Below are 21,609 nucleotides of genomic sequence, written 5' to 3'. Positions count from 1 at the left end.
ATTTATACACCAAGTAACAGTATCAAATTATACAAAGCAAAAGCTAGACAAGATCAAACAGAGAAATAACTATAATAGGAGACTCTAAGACAATATTATTAGTCTATGGTAGTTTATTAAAAAAATAAGAAAATTAAAATTGAATTAAAGTGGTTGAACAGATACACATTCACTTCTGTCACACACAAATTGAATAAACTTTCACTCAAGACACCCACAGAACACTCTTCAAAAATGTTAGGCCCCCAAACCTCAATAAATTCCTTAAAAAAAGAAACCAAATAAGCCATATTTACTGTCAAGGTAAATATTCTACAAGTAGCAAAAAAAAAATTTTTTTTTAAAGGCAAATCACACAGAAATTTTAAAATATTCTTAGCTATTGAACCAAAACACAAAGATAAACTACTTAGAAAACAAGACATGTTATTATAGCTGGGATGTGAACATACTTGAAATTGGAGATAAGGAAAAGCCTTGAACATATTCAACTGTATATAAACAAAAAAGTACCAGACTTAAAAAGTTACAGGGGAAAAAAATCTAGAGCAAACAAAGGAAATAATAAACACAAAATGAGAAAGTAATACATTTTAAAACAAAGTCATAACTGATAAACAAATCCAGTTTTCTTTTTTAAGAGAAAAAAGATACCTTTAGAAAGTCTAATTAAGGAAAAAAAAAATGGTAGAACTAAGATAAATTTCTTACAACTTACAAGTATCAAGTTTAATAGAAAAGAGACTTTTTTATTCTCTATTAAAAGTATCTGTGTTAAATTTCAACAAAATGAAAAGTTTTCTGGAAAAGTATAAATTACTTAAATTTAGTAGATAAGAAATGCAAAAGAAGAAATACATATTAAAACAAAAAACTTTTTAAATTTTAAAAACATACTAATAGCCACAAAAGAAACTGGAGTTATCAAGAATTTATTTCCTAAAAAAAGTCTGAACTCAGAAGTTGTATAAGCACAGTCCTTCAATTTTTCATAAAACAAATCACTCCCATGCTATAATGTAACTGCTTAACATACAGTAAAATATATACAGGTATCCTATTCACTTTATAGAGCTAGCAAAATGCCTAACTCAAAACCTGGACGCTAGCCCAAAAGCCCAAACTCTCATGTAAAAAGGCAATTTTCCTAAATAAAATATTAGCCAATCAAATTCTATAGTAGCAATAGGGCAGTCACATTTTAGAAGAAATGGATTACAAAGGACATCCCATATTTCAAAGCTGGTCTTCCCAGGGAAACTAATGTAAAGACAGAGGATGCATGGTTAGAGAGTGTATGTCTACAACCACTGTAGTGTATTTTTTTCTCTGAGACTGCTTTATCCTATCTCACCATTATTTCTAATATTTCAAAGAGGGCTCTCACTCATAGTGGTGGTTTCTTTTGGGTCTTCATCCCTTTAATTTCTGTCCCAAAGTTACTGCAACTTGAACATGCTTTTGATCACTAGTTTTAACACCACCACTGCTGAATGAACGCATGTTTAAGAGAATACACCCAACATTGCCCTCAGAGGATGTTGGTAAAGAATCCCAGGCATTACAGGACACTGACAAAAGACAACGGTACGTCTGCTTATTAACAGCTAAAGCTGCACTACTAAGGCTCAAAACCATGAGCAGTTGACAAAGCTGAACTGCCAGCTTTGAAATGATGCAATTCTTGGTCATGTTTTAGGGTACAAGTATGTGCATTACTTCAAATTTTGAGAACAAAGTTACTATTAATATTATTTGATCAGTTATTTTTAAACCATGTAACTCAAGCTCACATAAGAAGTAAACTAATCTTTAAAAAAAAAATCTTAACTGAGCTAATTGCAGGAGTTCAAAGATGGTTAGAAAATCTATCAAAGCATCATCAACAAATCAAATGGAAAAAAAAACAAACTGTATTATCATCTTAAGAGATACCCCAAAAGTGTATTTGACAACATTTCAGAGCTATTTCTAATTCTTTAAAATCTAAAAAGAGGGTACTTCCCTTCTAAAGAAAATAGTATCTGACTCAAAACACCCAACCTAAAGGTAAAACACTATGGGCATACCCATTAAAACCAGAAATATAATAAGAGTGTCTACCACCATCATCATCATGATTATTGAACATTTCAGCCACCAAAATGTGCAATAAAAATTAAAACTATTAGAACAACATTATTATTATTATCCATAGAGGATATCAAAATATTTCCTAAAAAAAAAACCATGTGAAGTTACTGAAAAAAGTACTAGAATTAAGTGACTAGATATAAGGAAAATACAAATGTATTTATAAAGACTACAGAATCATTACTGCTCAAATTCTTCCAACCTGTCTCCATCAGGACTGGCTCCATGCTAGTTTGAGTCACTATAGTTGTTTGCCTGGATTACTGCACCGGACTCCCATGTTTAACCAGCTTCCCTATCTCCAGCCCAGTGACACATATCGTATATCCACAGGATAAATCTGATTGTGTCATTCCTTTGCATAGAATCTTCTCATAGCTTCCCATCACAGAATAAGATCCAAGATCCTTACCACTGCCTCCTGAATGGCCCTATCCAGCCAGGCATCCCATACAAATGCCCTTGTTAACACTCAAGTCACACTGTCTTCCTTTCTGCTCCTCAAATACACCAAAGGCGCTTTGTGCTAGAGCACTCTGCTGGTATTGCTCTTCCCTGGAACCTCACAAAGATGGCTCTTTTTAAGATGCCAAATACAGCTAGTGTGATCTTCCAACCTAGAGTAGCCACTCAGTCACTACGTCCCGTCACCCTATTTTAACTCTCTCCACTGAATGTAAAGTTCATAATTTGATACTTGCCCCTGGTTGGTACTTATTGCCATTAACATCACCTCTGTGAGAGCAAAAACTTTGTCTTAATAACATGTCATCTCTAAAACTTAAAACAAGTCCTGGTGTATAAGAAGAGTCATTCTTCTTCCCTGACTTTTCATTGTCAGTCATCCTCAATAGACTGTAAACTCCACAAAACCAGAAGGCTGTCTATTTTAGTCGCTGTTCTATCTCCAGGACTCAGACACTGGCTAGACAGTTAACAATATCTGATGAATGAATGAATAAATGAATGAATCGCTCACTGCTCCCTTTAATCCCTAGCAGTTTAAGATTAAGCAAACTTTTTTGGTCCAAGATATCACTGGCTTATTTTGAACTTGTAGCCAAATAATGATTTCATATGAATTATTATAAAGTTAGATCTTTCCACTTCTACACACTCCCCAAATTCTACACTTGTGTGATTGACTTGTTAAGATAAACATTGAGCTTTAATAAAACTTGATAGTATGGTTGGAATTAATCTTTAAAATGCCTTTGTCAAAAAACTATTTACAAGAAAATAATAAGTCAAGAAAAATTAAACCTTTTGAGTCCTAATCCAGTCCTATCTGTGTAAGTAGCTGGGCTGAGAAGAGACCTGCCGATAGTTATACCGGGGGAAAAAAACAAAACTGAGGTATTAAAAAGTTAACCTTTCTTGTCAGTGTATAGAGAAATGATCATCCTACGCAAAAATGGTCAAAACTAACAAAGCCACAAAAGGACTGCCTCTTAAGGATTTAAATTAAGATAATGGATTGCCATTTTTATCATCCAAGAGTTACTCATTAATTATGACACAGAGTATGTATCTGCTGGTTTGTGGGCACTCTAAGTATCTATTTCAAACAAAAGGCTACATTCTCAATTTTTTATATTTTGTTTTTATTCAAGAGTTTACTCACAGGCAGCACTTTAAAATCAGGCTTTTAAAATTAAAGGCCAAAACTAAAAAAATTTGCAAATAAGACACTGCTAGAAGAATGCTCGTCTTAATAATTTAAACCCTAAAATGTCCTGTGGAGTTCAAGTCTTTACACATAAATGCGTAAGATTGGTATCATTTAAAATAAACAATTGAAAAACCACAGATGGTGGGCAAATTTGTCAATGAAGATAAACAGCAGTTTCAGCCTTCCAGAGTCTGAACACCAGCAATTAATTCAGCTTGTGAGAGAATATGCTTCAGAATTTGGCCTTTAAAGTCTCTTTCTCCAACAGCAAATCAGCATATCTATGCTGAAGTTCCTTTTCTCTTTCCTGCTGTCGCTGAACATCTTCTTTTAGACACTTGAAGAAATAAAAACATTAATTATTTCATAGGTAAGCACACTGAAAATTAAAAATATCTTATGGTACTTTATAATCTTACAAACAGCTGAGTTAGGTCAACACTCTCAAGAGGTAAGTATTCCCCAAAGAGAAATAAAAACAGCAACTACTTTTGCTATAAAACCAGCACTGTGGCCACTCTTTGATTTGGTCATACATCAACCAGCATTTGTAAAATCTCTGCTATCTCAAATAAACAAGCCATCACTGTCCTATGAACACCCACAATGCACTTAAATAAGCCCTGGCTGCCGTCTATCTGGGCACAGACTTTCATGCACATTTGGCAAATAAAGTTAAACCAAATCTGGCCAAAGGAATTTGATGCTCTGGGATGACTAGCTATATTCTCAGCATTCTAAATTACAAATCAAAAAGACATCGGTTTAATGTACCTCAGAGAGCTGTATGAATGGGATGCAATTAAGTTTCGGGGCGGGGGAGGAAATCATAGGGTTACTTATTCTATTTCATAGTGTATCTACATGGAAAACAAAAAATTAGTAAAGGAAAAGTCTCCGTGTATCCACAATGGCCTGGCCTATCCATCTACACACAGGCCATTCTAGATAAGAAAGTCAAAAAACTTTAGGCTTTCATTAAAAAAAAAACAGACGATGTCAAATGCAAACGATAATCTGGACAGGCAGGGAAAAGAGGGAAACCCTGATTATTCTTCAGAGCTCTCTTTCTAAGCAGGGCTGCAGGTACCTCTAGCCTCCGGGGAATAGCAGAATCTTCATGTTTCTTGAGTTCTTCAAAAGTGCGTAACTCCAAGTAAGCCTGCTCAATCTGGTCCCATAAGTCATTCAACTGTTTCATGAGCCCCATCGCACGAGACTGGTAACCCCCAAGCAAAATTTTCATCTTCTTTTCCATCTTTGCGGCTCTCTTGGCTTCTGTCGTCATGTGACCCCTGTTTATCTGGGGGTCAGGGGGAGATCACATCATGAGAAAAGCAGGCTCAATAATAGGACAAAAAAGGCACAACTGCTCATCTACTGCCTCAAAGCAAAAATACAGCAGATGCGATCCCCATCTTATCACCTATGACATTTTTCACACAACCAGAGCAAAGCCACCTGGACTTCCCAGGTGGCGCTAGTAGTAAAGAACCCGCCTGCAATGCGGGAGACATGAGACACGGGTTTGATCCCTGGGTCGGGAAGATCCCCTGGAGGAGGGCATGGCAACCCACTCCAGTATTCTAGCCTGGAGAATCCCCATGGATAGAGGAGCTTGGAGGGATACAGTCCATAGAGTTGCAAAGAGTCGGACATGACTGAAGCAACTTAGCACACACACAGAGCAAAGAATCCTTAAGTCTAGATGCAACCATATATGCCAGACCCAGAATGCCAAAGCAATCCTGAGGAAAAAGAACAAAGCAGGAGGCATAACCCTCTCAGACTTCGGACAATATTACAAAGCTACAATAACCAAAACAGCATTGGTATTGGCACAAAAATACACAAATGGATCAATGAAACAGAACAGAAAGCCCAGAAATAAACCCATACACCTACAATCAATTAACCTTCGACAAAGGAAGCAAGAATATACAATGAGGCAAAGACAGTCGCTTTAGCAAGTGGTCTTGGGAACATTGGACAGCCACAAGTAAATGAATGAAGTCAGAAAACAGCCTCATGCCATATACAAAAATAAGCTCGAAATAGCTTAAAAGACTTAAAGATAAGATATGATACCATGAAACTCCTAGAAGAGAACACAGGTAAAGCATTCTCTGACATAAATCACACCAATGTTTTCTTAAATCAGTCTCCCAAGGCAACAGAAACAAAAGCAAAAATAAGCAAATGGGACCAAATCAAACTTATAAGCCTTTACACAGCAGAAGAAACCATAAGCAAAATGAACACAAACTAAGGCCTGGAAAAAAATATTTGCGAATACTGTGACTGTCAAGGGCTTAATTTCCAAAATATGCAAGCAGCTCACACAACTTAATAGCAAAAAAATTAAAAAATGAGCAGAAGACCCAAATAGACATTTCTCCAAAACAGACTTATAGGTGGCCAAGAGGCACAAAAAAACGCTCATCATCATTAAAGAAATGCAAATCAAACCTACAATGAGGTACCAGCTGGTCAAAATGGCCATCACTAAAATGTCTACAAATAACATGCTGAAGAGGGTGTGGAGAAAGAGAACCCTCCTCCTACACTGTTCATGGGAATGTAAACTGATGCAACGCTATGGAAAACAGTATGAAGGTTCTTCAAAAAACTAAAAATAGAGGTGCCATATGATCTAGCAATCCCACTCCTGGGCATATATCTGTGGCAAAATTCAGAAAGATACACGCACCCTTATGTTCACAGCAGCACAATTCACAACAACCAAGACGTGGAGACGACCTGAATGTCCACTGACACATCAATGGATGAAGAAGATACGGTATATCTGTATCCATACACACACACACGATGCAACACCACTCAGCCGTTAAAAAGAGTGAAATAATGCCATCTGCAGCAACATGGATGGACCTAGAGATTATCATACTAGGCAAAGTAAGTCTGAAAGATAAAGACAGATACCATATGATACCACTTACATGTGGAATCTAAAATATGACACAAATGAACTTACCTATGAAACAGAAACAGACTCACAGACATAAAGAACAGATGTGTGGTTGCCAAGGAGGAAGGGGTAGGAGAAGGATGGCCTGGGAGTTTGGGATTAGCAGATACAAAATATTACATATAGAATGGACAAATAAGAAGATCATACTCTATAGCACAGGGAGCTATATTCAATATCCTGTAATAAACCACAATGGAAAAGGGGAAAAAAAGTACATTATTCTTATATTTCAACTACCATAATACAAAATTAGGCTTAAGAAGGGTTTCTCTTACACTTGAATAGTTTTACAGTTTACTCCCAAATAAGTTATTCATAGTAACTTCACCCATGATCCAAACTCAAAGCAGGCTTGAATTTCACAGTATGGGGAAAACTAATTTCTACCTCCAAAAGTAACTCCTGCTATCATTAATCCTGGGACTGGCAGTTTTGGGGGCTGGCAGCGATACAGTCTCACCATCTATATCTCAAAAATGCACTTCTATATATTATACATCAAGCACATTTTAAATAACTGAATAATACTCAATTAATATACCACAGCTGTGATCAAAACAATACCCTCAAAAGTATAAAATTACCAGATAGTTTATTTATAAAGTTATAATCTTAAACTTGGCATAAAACCCATAAAGGAGAGAATATCACATTTGGCAACAACAAAAATGTTTTTAACTTTTGAGGAGCAAAAAGACTCCATAAAATTAAGAGAAATAACAATTTTCCTATTAAATATGTACACTGAGCACCAGTGGGTTGCCTCTCAGATGATTCTAAAATTAGGTGAAGAGAATTTAAAATGTATATATTCAAAAAGAACTGAAGAGGGACACTTAGCAGAAGGTTTCAACCAAATTCTAAAGCTGCTACAGAGAAAGCGCCAGTTTAGAGGGTACGAGGGAAAGTTGAGAGGCAGCAGGCTGTGATGCAGAATTCCATTAGTATAACGCCTTCTCTGGGTGTGCATTCTACATCCCACAATGTCATCACTTCACCATGATCTGCAAATACTTGTTTCCAACAAACAACACTTGTAATTGTGAGGTCAAAGCCTCAGGAATAATTATTAAATCTGTGTCAATTTCTTTGTGTCCGTTTCTCCCTGCCACTTCTTTCCTCTCTCCTACCACATTCCAAACTGATTCCATCAAGTGACTTCTAAAAGCAATCAAAACTAAGTAGTTTCAGGATAACATATGATATCCAAATGAGTATCCCAAATGATACTCTGTAATTCACAATAACATAACTGAGAGTACCCTGTAACAAGGGAGACAGTGTGACAATTTTTTTTCTGAAATACTAAATGTGGGGGTGGGGGGGTAAATAAGTAGAAATGGTACCATGGGAAAATACTGTCAAATATACAATATTGGTAAGAAAATTGTTCATAGGACATTCTCTTAAATATTTAGAAACAATATAATCACCAAAACAAATATATAGCTTTCCATTAAACATTCACTTCAAAGCATTATATCTGATATAAAAATAAACATGTCAATCTCAATGCTTTCTTTTTTTTTAGAATATGTAAGAATATCAAGAAATGTCATATTCCCCAAAATATAAAGTACACTTCTACTGGAAAAGTAGTACTTCATACCTATCCATCTCCAGGTTACTTCATTGAAGCCAAAGTCAAATTAAGCCCAGGGCAGAGGGGGTGGCAAGGAAGGGACATGTTGTATGTGTCCCTTAAGAACGTGAGATGGATCTAAAATTAATTAACATAAAGCTCTTTTAAAGCCATTCCTATCTTCAACATTTTATAAAAGCTAAAATAAGCTTTTATTGCTCTGCAATGCACTAAAACCACTAATAAATAATGTCCTTTATAAAAGAGCCATTTTCCTCCAACAGATAACTAATTAAAGTGAGTTCCACAGCAAAGATACACCTACTAAGAGTCAGGAAATACTGGAACAAGTCAGTAGTGCCGTGGAGTGAAGTGAGTCACTGTTTTGAGTTGATGTAGGTTATTTAACCTCTGTATTTCCATTTCTCATCAATAAAATGGCAATTATCACTAAAAGTTACTACATAAAGTACAGAAAAGCCCTTAGCCACCCAGTAATATCTGGCACAAAGCAAGCAGTCAACAAATGTTAGCTCTGATTACAATTATTATAGGTACTAAGAGGTTAACCATTTTGCTGTCCTCTCTAATGGACCAAGGGACTATGGATGACAATTTAAAACCCTCTTTTAAATTTCAACTTTAATTTTAAAAATGACCGAGATCCCTTCCTGGGAATAAAGCAAGGAAAAGACAGCTGTTTCTTAAGTGAGCAGTCGGCCTCTGGAGGACCACCACATCAAATAACATGTACTGGAGTACATCTTTTTAAGCCAATGCTCTTTAACCCCAGCTAAACTTAAAAGGGGCTTCCCTGGTAGCTCAGCTGGTTAAGAATCTGCCTGCAATGCAGGAGACCCCAGTTCAATTCCTGGGCCAGGAAGATCCCCTGGGGAAAGGATAAGCTACCCACTCCAGTATTCCTGGGCTTTCCTGGTGGCTCAGCTGGTGAAGAATCTGCCTACAAAGCGGGAGACCTGGGTTTGACCCCTGGGTTGGGAAGATCCCCTGAAGAAGGGAAAGACTACCCACTCCAGTACTCGGGCCTGCAGAATTCCATGGACTGTATAATCCACGTGATTGCAAAGAGTCGGATATGACTGAGTGACATATGTATGTATGTAAATTTAAGAAATTAACTGTAGAGTTTTTAAAATCTACCAATGCAGAGACCCTTCTTTACACGGTCTCAGATTACTGTATTTTTTATGACCCAGATCAAATCCCTTATGAGTATACAGTAGAAGTGACAAACAGATTTAAGGGACTAGATCTGATAGAGTGCCTGATGAACTATGGACAGAGGTTCATGACATTGTACAGGAGACAGGGATCAAGACAATCCCCATGGAAAAGAAATGCAAAAAAGCAAAATGGCTGTCTGAGGAGGCCTTACAGATAGCTGGGAAGAGAAGAGAAGTGAAAAGCAAAGGAGAAAAGGAAAGATATTCCCATCTCAATGCAGAGTTCCAAAGAATAGCAAGGAGAGATAAGAAAGCCTTCCTCAGCGATCAGTGCAAAGAAATAGAGGAAAACAACAGATTGGGAAAGACTAGAGATCTCTTCAAGAAAATTAGAGATACCAAGGGAACATTTCATGCAAAGATGGGCTCGATAAAGGACAGAAATGGTATGGACCTAACAGAGGCAGAAGATATTAAGAAGAGGTGGCAAGAATATACAGAAGAACTGTACAAAAAAGATCTTCACGACCCAGATTATCACGATGGTGTGATCACTCACCTAGAGCCAGACATCCTGGAATGTGAAGTCAAGTGGGTCTTAGAAAGCATCACTACGAACAAAGCTAGTGGGGGTGATGGAATTCCAGTTGAGCTATTTCAAATCCTCAAAGGTGATGCTGTGAAAGTGCTACACTCGATATGCCAGCAAATTTGGAAAACTCAGCAGTGGCCACAGGACTGGAAAAGGTCAGTTTTCATTCCAATCTCAAAGAAAGGCAATCCAAAGAATGCTCAAACTACCGCACAATTGCACTCATCTCACATGCTAGTAAAGTAAGGCTCAAAATTCTCCAAGCCAGGCTTCAGCAATACGTGAACCGTGAACTTCCAGACGTTCAAGCTGGTTTTAGAAAAGGCAGAGGAACCAGAGATCAAATTGCCAATATCCGCTGGATCATCGAAAAACCAAGAGAGTTCCAGAAAAACATCTATTTCTGCTTTATTGACTATGCCAAAGCCTTTGACTGTGTGGATCACAATAAACCGTGGGAAATTCTGAAAGAGATGGGCATACCAGACCACCTTACCTGCCTCTTGAGAAAAATGTATGCAGGTCAGGAAGCAACAGTTAGAACTGGACATGGAACAACAGACTGGTTCCAAAGAGGAAAAGGAGTACGTCAAGACTGTATATTGTCACCCTGCTTATTTAACTTATATGCAGAGTACATCATGAGAAACACTGTGCTGGAAGAAACACAAGCTGGAATCAAGATTGCCGGGAGAAATATCAATAACCTCCAATATGTGGATGACACTACCCTTATGGCAGAAAGTGAAGAAGAACCAAAGAGCCTCTTGATCAAAGTGAAAGAGGAGAGTGAAAAAGTTGGCTTAAAGCTCAACGTTCAGAAAACTAAGATCATGGCATCTGGTCCCATCACTTCATGGGAAATAGATGGGGAAACAGTGGAAACAGTGTCAGACTTTATTTTTGGGGGCTCCAAAATCACTGCTGATGGTGATTGCAGCCATGAAATTAAAAGACGCTCACTCCTTGGAAGGAAGGTTATGGCCAACCTAGATAGCATATTTAAAAGCAGAGACATTACTTTGCCAACAAAAGTCCATCTAGTCAAGGCTATGGTTTTTCCAGTGGTCATGTATGGATGTGAGAGTTGGACGGTGAAGAAAGCTGAGAGCCGAAGAATTGATGGCTTTTGAACTGTGGTGTTGGAGAAGACTCTTGAGAGTTCCTTGGACTGCAAGGAGATCCAATCAATCCATCCTCAAAGAGATCAATCCTGGGTGTTTATTGGAAGGACTGATGTTGAAGCTGAAACTCCAATACTTTGGCCACCTCATGCAAAGGGTTGACTCATTGGAAAAGACCCTAATGCTGGATAGGATTGGGGGCAGGAGGAGAAGGGGATGACAGAAGATGAGATGGTTGGATGGCATCACCGACTTGATGGACATGGGTTTGGATAGACTTCGGGAGTTGGTGATGGACAGAGAGGCCTGGTGTGCTGCAATTCATGGGGTCGCAAAGAGTCGGACACGACTGAGCGACTGAACTGAACCGAGACGGCAGGAGGCAATCAGAATGGAGAATCCCGTTTCAGCCACTGTCATTACCAAAGCTAGCTGTCAGCTGTTTTCTCTTAACAGACCTACCAAAATGTCCCCATTTCCAATAATAAGTGAACTAAATCCGTAAGTTAGCTGCATCAAGTTCCTGATACTATAATTCAGTGTGTTCCAACAATAGCAACATTAGACACTCTAATCACATATGGATTCAAATACATATTCCAAAAACCTTAACAGCAAAGAATTTCAAATTAATATATGTAGTGCTTTTTTAAAAAATTAGTCACACAAATTATCTTTTTCATTGGCTAAGATAATTCAATTAGCTATACACTGCACGCCATGGAAATTGAATTTCCAATTCGGTGTAACAACAAAACACTTAGGCTCAGAAAGTCTTTAATTAGTCATCAAGGCACATTTAGTATGACTGGTACCTTGTATCTGGGAATTACCTTACCTCACACAGTTGAGTCATTTATTATTCCCAAAACACCAAAGATTTTAAAACTGCAAAGCTTCCATTTAATGTGAACAATTTTATTTAATTTAGCTCAAGCTTTATTAAAGTCTTCTGGTTCAAACATTGTGCTAACATTTCAAGCAAATATGGAAATAAATTATACAAAAAATTAAAGTACAGAAAAAAAAATTTAGTTAACTAACTATATGAAAGTAAGTGAAAGTGTCAGTCCCATCAGTTTGCGGCCCTATGGACTATACCCTTCAGGCTCCTTTGTCCATTGAATTCTCCAGGCAACAATGCTGGAGTGGGTAGCCATTCCTTTCTCCAGGGGATCTTTCCAACTCAGAGAGGGAACCCAGGTCTCCTGCAGTGCAGGCAAATTCTTTACTGTCTGAGCCACCAGGGAAGCCCCAAATAACTACATGTTAAGGCAATGGCGACCCACTCCAGTACTCTTGCCTGGAAAATCCCATGGACGGAGGAGCCTGGTAGGCTGCAGTCCATAGGTTCGCAAAGAGTCGGACACGACTGAGCGACTTCACTTTCACTTTTCCCTTTCATGCACTGGAGAAGGAAATGGCAACCCACTCCCTTGCCTGGAGAGGCCCAGGGACGGGGGAGCCTGATGGGCTGCCGTCTCTGGAGTCGCACAGTTGGACACAACTAAAGCGACTTAGCAGCAGCAGCAGCAGCAGTACAAAAATATAAAGAAGAAACATATAAACTATATGTAAATACACCTTAAATGTAAAGAAAGGAATATAGCTTTTAATATTCAATTCTAGCTTATCTTACATCTGCCATCTGATCATTAAAATGTAAAGGAAGATAGCCACATATTTCATAAAATGCTTGACCTATGACTGCTCAATACATTTTAGGAGGGAAAAAAACTAACCTATAAAGTCTGGCCTTTTTCTAGCCAGTAAATCTCAAGCATGAACCACACATGCATACATGGAACACACCTACCTTGAATCAGCCCCAGCTCCCTCACCCCACACTCACACACAGAAACAACATTCAAGTCCAGCAGAGTATAAAACCTTTTTAAAAAATATACAGAATCAAAAAGAACCAGGCTCTGACTTGACCAGATTAATATTTTAAGCCCTTTTTAAAAATACAACTAAGCGCTAGCAACTGCCCTGAAGGGGCAACTTATTTTCAACAAAAAAGTATTGGTTTAGGGAGCTTATACTACTTCTTACAGCTGATTTACCAAAAGTTCTTCCAAAAACTGATTTCAAACCACTGCATTTATAGTTAATTTACCAAAAGTTGTCAAAAAAATTTTTTCAAATCCTTAACTGCACTTAGAGACATACTTTAAAGTCTTCTTAAAACAACTAACAAACTTAGTAATGGAATTAGGATTAAATACTTTGTTCACTTGTCACCAGACAAGCCTCCCAAACAGGTTATAATGGAAGTTTGTGCTTAAATATGTCTCAGCACAAAATTTCTAATGATTTTAAATAAAGTTCACTATAACTATTAGGATTTCAAAGTAGGACAACACTTGATATAATTAAAGCTGACTACATCCAAAATGAAAGTGTAAAATTCAATTCAAGAAGAGATGAATGAGAATATATCTACATATAAATGTGTAGGGGGACCAAGCTGATGCATTTCATGCATCATAATTCTGTTTTACGATATGATGTCTGGAATTTGTTTCAAATAGCGGGGAAGGGGAAATGACATGAAATAAGAGTGGCTATGAGCTGATGGCTGTCACAGCTGGGTGATAACACACTAGGACTCGCTACACCAGTCTACTTTAGGGTATATTTAAAAATTCCCATAATAAACATTTTTTTTAAATTCAAATTCAGTATCTACTCCAAAGGATAACTATTTTGTTAAGACTATACACCACAAATCATGAAACATCAATATAATGGAAACATTAAAATTTAAAAGTATGTCAACTGTTTCAACATGCCAAAATGTACAAGTGAAATGTTAAAATCCACAATTATGTAAAATTCATTTATACGAAACAAAATCTGAGCCTTTAAGTATTATTCAAATCCCTCTCCTAAAATTGACCCATGTCTCGTATTTCAGACATTCATCAAAATTTACAGAGCAAAAACTTAGCCACCCTCTTATTCAAGGTGAAGTTACTTCTTGGTATCTTATACTATCAAATCTAATTAAGCTAACACTAAGAGTGATCATGAGCCACTTTACCTGGTGGCTCAGCAGTAAAGAATCCACCTGCCATGCAGGAGACCTGGGTTCAATCCCTGGGTCAGGAAGAACACCTGGAGGAGGAAATAGCAACCCACTCCAGTATTCTTGCCTGAGAAATCCATGGACAGAGGAGCCTGGTGGGCTACAATCCATGAGGTCACAAAAGAGTATGACACAAGTTAGTGACTAAACAAGAGTGATATGAACCTAAGAGACTTGGGAGAGGATTCCTATCCACTAAAATTTACCAACTGTAAGGCATACAGTATCTTATTTCATCTTACATTATTTCAAGCTCTCACTTCTGGGAGATAAAAACTATCACCCAAATTTTACAAGTAACAAAAATCTGAGACTCAGAGAGGTTAAGTAACTTGCCCTAGCTACACAGTCACCAAGAGATGAAGTTTTGCCATTGTGTCTACTTGAAAGTCCAACACTAGGTTACACTGCAGCTCAACCAGATGTCCTCTCTGCCTCAGCCCGTGAAATGCAAACCTGTCCAAAGAAATTCAAGCTGTGGTGCTAGATGGCTTAACGCCACCAGACAGTTCACTGGAAAATTATTCTAGACACACATAAACAAGATCTCAATTAACGAACTTGCCCATCATTCCTTCCCTGATTTTGACATTAACCTGTATGTAGACACTTGGAAGAATTTTATTTGACACTGGAGAAAAGCTTTCAATTTCCCCAGCTTACTTTTTTAAATTTCGAATTCTTTTATTCTTAACAAGCTACAAAACTATAGGAAAAACATCTCTCAGAAAAATTTTATGGGGAAAAAAGTTTATTTTAACAACTTTTTAAGAAGCTGGGCAGAATATAACTAGAATTATTAGAGATTTCACCAAAGCTAATCTTCTGCCACAGGCTTTAAAAGAGAACAAGTGATCAGGGTTTTGTTTTGTTTTTTTGAATGATACTTATAATATTATACTATTAAATGAACAGAGTAGTACATGGTGATCCCAATTTAGTTTTAAAGATCTTTATCCACACACAGATATGTGTGGCTGTACATATATTAAATCTTTTCCTATCATATTTGATCTTATATATACACACCCCACGATGTTTAATGTGTTACACTTGAATGGTAGGCTTTTCTCTTTTTTAATTTCAAATTTTCTCCAAAGTACTGGTATTATTTTTAGAAAAAATGCCTACAAATGTTATTTTTTTAAATGCATAGAAGAGAAACTGTCTAAAAAAGACTGGCCAGAGACCAATGGAAAACTGATGGTCCCCAGGAGATGAATCAGTGGAACCATAAGTGTTTCCTCGGGTCATTACAAAAGGGAGCTGTATGGGACTTATAAAAGTGTAATTGTTACTCTCAAACTCACTAAGTTTGTTAAGGTTACTAAGCTTAAGTAATTCCAAAATAAACACATTATCCTTGGGTCTCCAATACTGTCCTCAGTTAAAGTCTGTTACAGTGAGGTTCAGAAATATTAAGAGCATCCCTCACTGAAATTCTTGCTTGGGGACCCAGATTATAACCTTATACCACTGGAAAACAGGTTTCAGGATACCTAAAATAAATACAGAGTTAATGGCAGCTCCACTTCCTAGTCAACATGATCCTACAGTAGTAAAGATGTGATTCAACCATCGAAATGCTTGCAAACACGAGCCCATGAGTGATCCTCCTTTAATCTCTATACTGCTCATCAGCATTGTTTTAGCAGTGAGCCATCTCAAAATTGATGAGATGCAGGTCCAATTAAGTGATTATTGTCAGCACCTATCAGTTAGCTTCCTTGGTAGCTCAGACGCTATAGCGTTTGCCTACATTGCGGGAGACCTCAGTTCGATCCCCGGGTTGGGAAGATCCTCTGGAGAAGGAAGTGGCAACCCACTCCAGTATTCATGCCTGGAAAATCCCATGGACCGAGGAGCCTGGTGGGCTACAGTCCATGGGGTCGCAAAGAGTCGGACACGACTGAGCGACTTCACTTCACTTCATCAGTCAGCAACCATCAGACTGCATCCCTACAAAGCAAGCTAAAGCAATAAGGCAAAACCTTACTAAATGCATTTCCAAGAACAGAAATGTACCAATAAAGCAATGCCAAAAGCATTTTACATTTGCACAAATTAGGAAATGAAACCCAACAACTACAAGAAACAAATTCAACTCAACACTGAGGAATAACGAAAGCAACACCGTTATCACAAGAGATCTCTGGTTTAGCTTCCAGAGTTGCTGCTGGAAACAACCAAGAAATCTGTCAATGCCTTTAAGGGTGGCAGAGAGCAGAACTTGAGAACTGAGAATGTTCCAAGGACTGAGGACTTCTCGCCTGTCACCGCATACCACCCCACACACACCCTCCCACCCACACAGGAGCCTAAGTGTAAATCTGCTGAGATACAACAACATACCATCCCTCCACCCTCAACTGCACACCAACTTAATCCTTACCCTAGGTTTTAAGGGAAGTTTTATCCTGTGTAAAAATAAATGACAATCACTGAGAAAACAGGATCCATTGTGCAGCCAATTTTGCTGAAATATAACCATTCAGAAAATTCGGGGGTCCCCACATGAGTTCTACAAACACACTGAGAAGGATTTTAAATGTGTTATCTGTGTTCTTTAAGTTACTTTATTTCCAAGAAGTCAATGTTACATAGTATTTCTTGACTAAATTGAGTGTGCCAGTAAAATACAGGGAGAAGTATTACCTCTGGACCTCGTTTCCACCTCTAAGGAAAGCCTTTCCATTTTTACAGCTAATATGACAAAATCTACTTTTCAGCCAAACTTCCTCAACACAGCAGTTTAGATACAATTTCAAATACTATTAAATTTAATGGCAGGCCTAAATTCAGACTTCTCATTTCACTTTTGCACCTACTGGAAATTATTTCACTCAAAATAATTATGTCTTCAGACGATTTCCTATTTCCACTTAAAGTGGAAACAAATTAGAACACTTCAAATTCTATTTGCACTTCCCAAATACGGTAATGACTCATTTATCTGGCATCATCGGAAAATAAGGTTCTCCAGGTTAAGTGTTTTCCAGATAAATGAAGTCCAGAGGAGCAGAAAGCTCATCCGCCTGGTTCCCTGCTGTACCCCCAGGGCCTAGAGCAGGGGCTGGCACACAGTAGATGCTCAGTAACACACAATGAATGTGTGATTAAATAAAGGCCTAAAGTTGTTTTCCTTTCAACCATTTAATGAAAATTCTTCTACACTGGCCATCCTTCTTTTTCTGTATTACAAAAACAGAAATTAAGCTTTTCTTATTAATTGGAGTATCCCCATAAATAGCAAACATGCTACACTCCTACCATACACCTATAATGCCCTCAGAAGCTATTCAAATAACATGGCCTTTTGCCATCATATTTAAATGGCCTCAACATGCTGTGTTTTCATAACTTTTCCTTTTCTGATATTAGCTGTCATTTCTGCTTGCAGGTGCTGCCATATTTTACATACAGATGTCTGGTAAAGTTCCAAAATTAATTCTATCTCCTAAGCAGAATAAAATATGTGGACTTAGTCTTTCTCACTTGCTTCTGACCTGTGACTATCTTCTTGATTCTATTTATTTAACAGACTCCTTGTACCAGCCAAAACAGTCTACATAAAATCTGAGATGGCTCTACTAGCTTTAAATGAGAATCTTAAGGATTTTAAGTTCTAAGTTTCAAATATTAATCAAGAGTAATGGCTTGAAGACTAGCTCCAATATAAACCTCAGGGCATATTTTTTTAATCCGTTTAGGAGACACCAAGCACAACAAAGCTGGATTTCATCTTGCTTGATATGGTGTGATAGGGTCATAATTTAGATTCACTGCTCCAGAGTTCATGGCAGCAGAACTCAAGCGTGCTGGCAGCCATGTACTGTGCTCAGCACAGCACGGCACATCTCCCTGAACCTAAGAGTGGAAGGATAATTTAAGTACAGCCTTAAGTTTATATAATACAACTAGAGTTCCTTCCCCACAACAAACTTTGAATAATGTTTATAATTTAGCAATCAACTGAAATGATGACAGAATTACCACAATTGAAATAAAATATTTATGTATTTCAAATCAGGAGAACTGTGTCTTCAAAAACTAAAATAAGCTAAGACAAACCTAGTTCTGAATTAGGGATGGATACAAATAAAATGGGGGATTTGTTTATTTGTGTTTTTGAGTCTCTTTTCTTCTTTTTAAAGATTTAATGAACTTTCATTTGAAACAAGCAAAGTTTACTAAATTAAAGGATTTGATTACGTGTTCTTTAAAAGTAACTAGCTGGGTAAACATTAAAGCAAGTTATCCAGGAGTCAAGAAAAGAAAAATTACTTCAGACTGTTTTATGAATATTCTTCCAAAATCACCAATCCTTCAGCAAAAATAGTTCAACGGAAGATTTCGGTTCCTGGTACTGAACTGAACAAAGAGAACCACATGTTTCTAATGGTTGCTCATAAACGACCCAAATAAATCTCCAAAAGAACAGCAGAGGTTCTCTCTGTATTTTTCCCTTCAAAACTCACAAGACCAATTCAACACAGAAATAAAAATTACTGTACTTTATGGCACCACTCACTTTGTGACACATTTATTTGCTGTCATGAAAGTTAGTGCCCCAACAAAGTAAATGAGATTTGGGGGAAAAACTTTTTTTTTTTATTTTAAACAGCACAAAATATCCTTACCATTTGAGCAATAAAGAGTTTGCCCACCTCAAATGAGATTTTCAAACCAAGTGAGAGACCTAAGCATTTATATATAAAGGTTACAAGGAAGCTTTCCAAATAGCTTTCCAATCAATTATGATGCTGACCTTAGAACAGAATTACACTGCTAACTACCACTTATCAGAAATGAAGCCTACACAACAGAAAATATAACTTAAATTTAACCACTGATGTTCTTTTTCCTTTCCCTGACTTTGACTGTGAATTAAAACACGGAGCAACAGCACACCCTGCTGGAAGTCAGTAACAGCTGGAGTAACCAGTAGCAACGGACTTAAAACTTCACCCAAGATGACAATCACTTCAGGAAGAAACTCTGACTTCCCACCAAACGATAAAAGAAGTCCACGGGCATTACCATTAGGTGCCTAGACATGTGACCTTAAAGGTAAAATTAAAAATCAACTAAAGGATACTGCTTTTTCCAGCTCATTTCCCTAACTCCACACAAACAACCCCAACCACTCCAAGTGACTTCACTACTTCTTATTTTAGCCCTAAATAAAATATCTTCAAATCTACTTTCTGCAAAGAGAAATTGATAATCACATAAGAGGAACTTGAAGCCACTTTCTCCACGTGACTGCCTGAAGCACCCCTTTCTACTTCCCATCCCAAGATATCTTGGCCTCAGAAACATCCCTGAAGACCACCATTAAGAATTCACAAGGCAGCCTAGCGGTCCATGAACCACAATTTACATACCACTGGCAAAATTCCTACACAAATTCTGGAATTCAAAATATGTAGACTATATTAAGAAACCACATGCTATGAAATTCCCATCTAGTGCCTTTCAACATTTTCACAGACGTGAAAAATCATGGAAGCCACTGTCTAGGTAATCCAGCTCAGCACTCTCGCTGTAACAAGCTCACAGAAATCAGAGAGTGAGCAGAAAGGTACTGAAGTTTTTTAAGTGTGCCCTCTTGGTTACAGAAAGAAAGCTCCCTGGTACACTGATCTCCTCCCTTAGAGAAAATTGCTATTGGGCACTCATCTACACTGTTCTGAGTGACCAGTGTTCACTTGTTGGCTCCTTGCTCCCACATGTAAAAGGTTCTGATTGACCTGTGGTCAACTTAGAGCTCTCTTTATCACAAAGCCCAGCCATCCTGAAAAACCAACACAGATCAAACACTTCAGTGCAGTGCAGTTTTTTCTCAAGAAATTCAAAAACAACAATTACCTTACATCTATTTTTCTGAAGTTGTCTCCAGAGGTATGAGTTTAATTCATCATTTCAGTCAAAGTACACATTTAAAGTTAAATATTAAAAGGATACCAACCTCAAGCCTTTTTTCCAGCGACTCGATTCTGTCTTTTTTGCTAGCGAGGTTGGCCCGGGTGTAGCGGCTCTGCCCAGGAAGATACAAAACTTGACTGTAGCACTCTTCCCACACCTGGTTATAAGCTTCACTTGAGAGTTCTCCGTGGCTCATACCTTGTTTGACCACTTCCATCTCCTGTACCAGAACATCCTGAGCCTGTTCACAATAATAATTTCAGTAAGCTTGAGTACTAGACACACTTGTCATCAACAGAAAGTTTTAAAAGACTGGTCTTTCCCTCTCTGGACAAAAGCAATGAGCGTTGGTTGACTGTTTTTTTGAAGGGGGTTATAAATATCTAAGTGAAACAAATTAAAAAGCCTAGAAGTCAATGCAGATTGATCTTAAGAGTCAAGCATCCATGTATTACCCCCAATAATATAAACATTCTTTGCCTTCACTCATTAAAACAGCAGCTACCATTTCTCAGGTGTCTACTATGTGACAGGAACTGGACTGAAAAATTTTACCTCCAAACAGCATACCACTCTTACAAAGCAGTCAACATTAACCTCACTAAAGTTCATGAAGCTCATAAAGTTCATTAACCTCATTACAGTTCACGAAGCAAAGGCTCAGAGAGGTTAAACAATTTGTTCAAAAACACAACACTAGTAAGCAGAAGAGACAGGCTCACACCCAAATCAAAGGTGACCACTGCGTGGGGTCACCACTCACCATCAACTCCGACACTTCCGACTTCCCAGTATGGTGAAGGGGAATTAGGCGGGGGTTTTTTTTTTGACACATGCTTTTTTTCTCATCTGAAAGAATGTCCCTGACATTACCAGAGAATAGGACTGGAAGCACTGATCAAATAATGACAGATCACAGACCAGTTGCTGGTCACTAGAAAAGATATGGTTTAAGATGACAGAATGAGGATGGAATTGGACAAGTGGAGTCCAATCACAGCTTTAGCATTTAAATAGCTATCTGAGCTTGATGAACTTCTGTGGGCCCGTTTCTCATCTGGAGAGTGAGATAATACCTAACATGTTAGTTACAAGGATTAAGTGATACAGCAAGACACAAAGAGCCAGCCCAGCACCAGACACACAGACTCCATCAGCATACCACGTGAACTCTTTCCAGCCCTTTGCTTCATGGCTCATGAAAAACCAACAATTACTTTTTGTGCTTTATAGAAAGCTCTCAATCATTCCAGGAACATCAGAAAATAAACACAGCCCAAAACTTAAGAAAAATCAAGTAAATAACAAGCA

At 37.8% G+C, this 21,609-nt stretch overlaps 1 protein-coding gene across 2 annotated transcripts in view; it reads right to left on the bottom strand.

Moving 5' to 3' along the window:
* Positions 1 to 3,720: 3,720 nt before the first annotated feature.
* CDC5L (cell division cycle 5 like) overlaps positions 3,721 to 21,609 on the bottom strand; it is a 45,223-nt gene continuing 27,334 nt past the window's right edge. For both annotated transcript variants that reach the window (XM_081518983.1, XM_081518984.1), the window contains exons 14-16: positions 20,342 to 20,539; positions 4,896 to 5,108; positions 3,721 to 4,142 (exon numbers count right to left, since the gene is read on the bottom strand). In XM_081518983.1, the coding sequence (XP_081375109.1) occupies positions 4,038 to 4,142; positions 4,896 to 5,108; positions 20,342 to 20,539 (516 nt within the window). In that variant the 3' untranslated portion in view covers positions 3,721 to 4,037. The remainder of the gene's footprint in view (positions 4,143 to 4,895; positions 5,109 to 20,341; positions 20,540 to 21,609) is intronic.

This window comes from Giraffa tippelskirchi, chromosome 8, assembly GCF_054371585.1.
Source record: "Giraffa tippelskirchi isolate mGirTip1 chromosome 8, T2T-mGirTip1v1.2.pri, whole genome shotgun sequence".
NCBI classification, from domain to species: Eukaryota; Metazoa; Chordata; class Mammalia; order Artiodactyla; family Giraffidae; genus Giraffa; species Giraffa tippelskirchi.
Note: the sequence above shows the minus strand (reverse complement) of the source record. Positions and strands in the feature narration are given on the sequence as shown.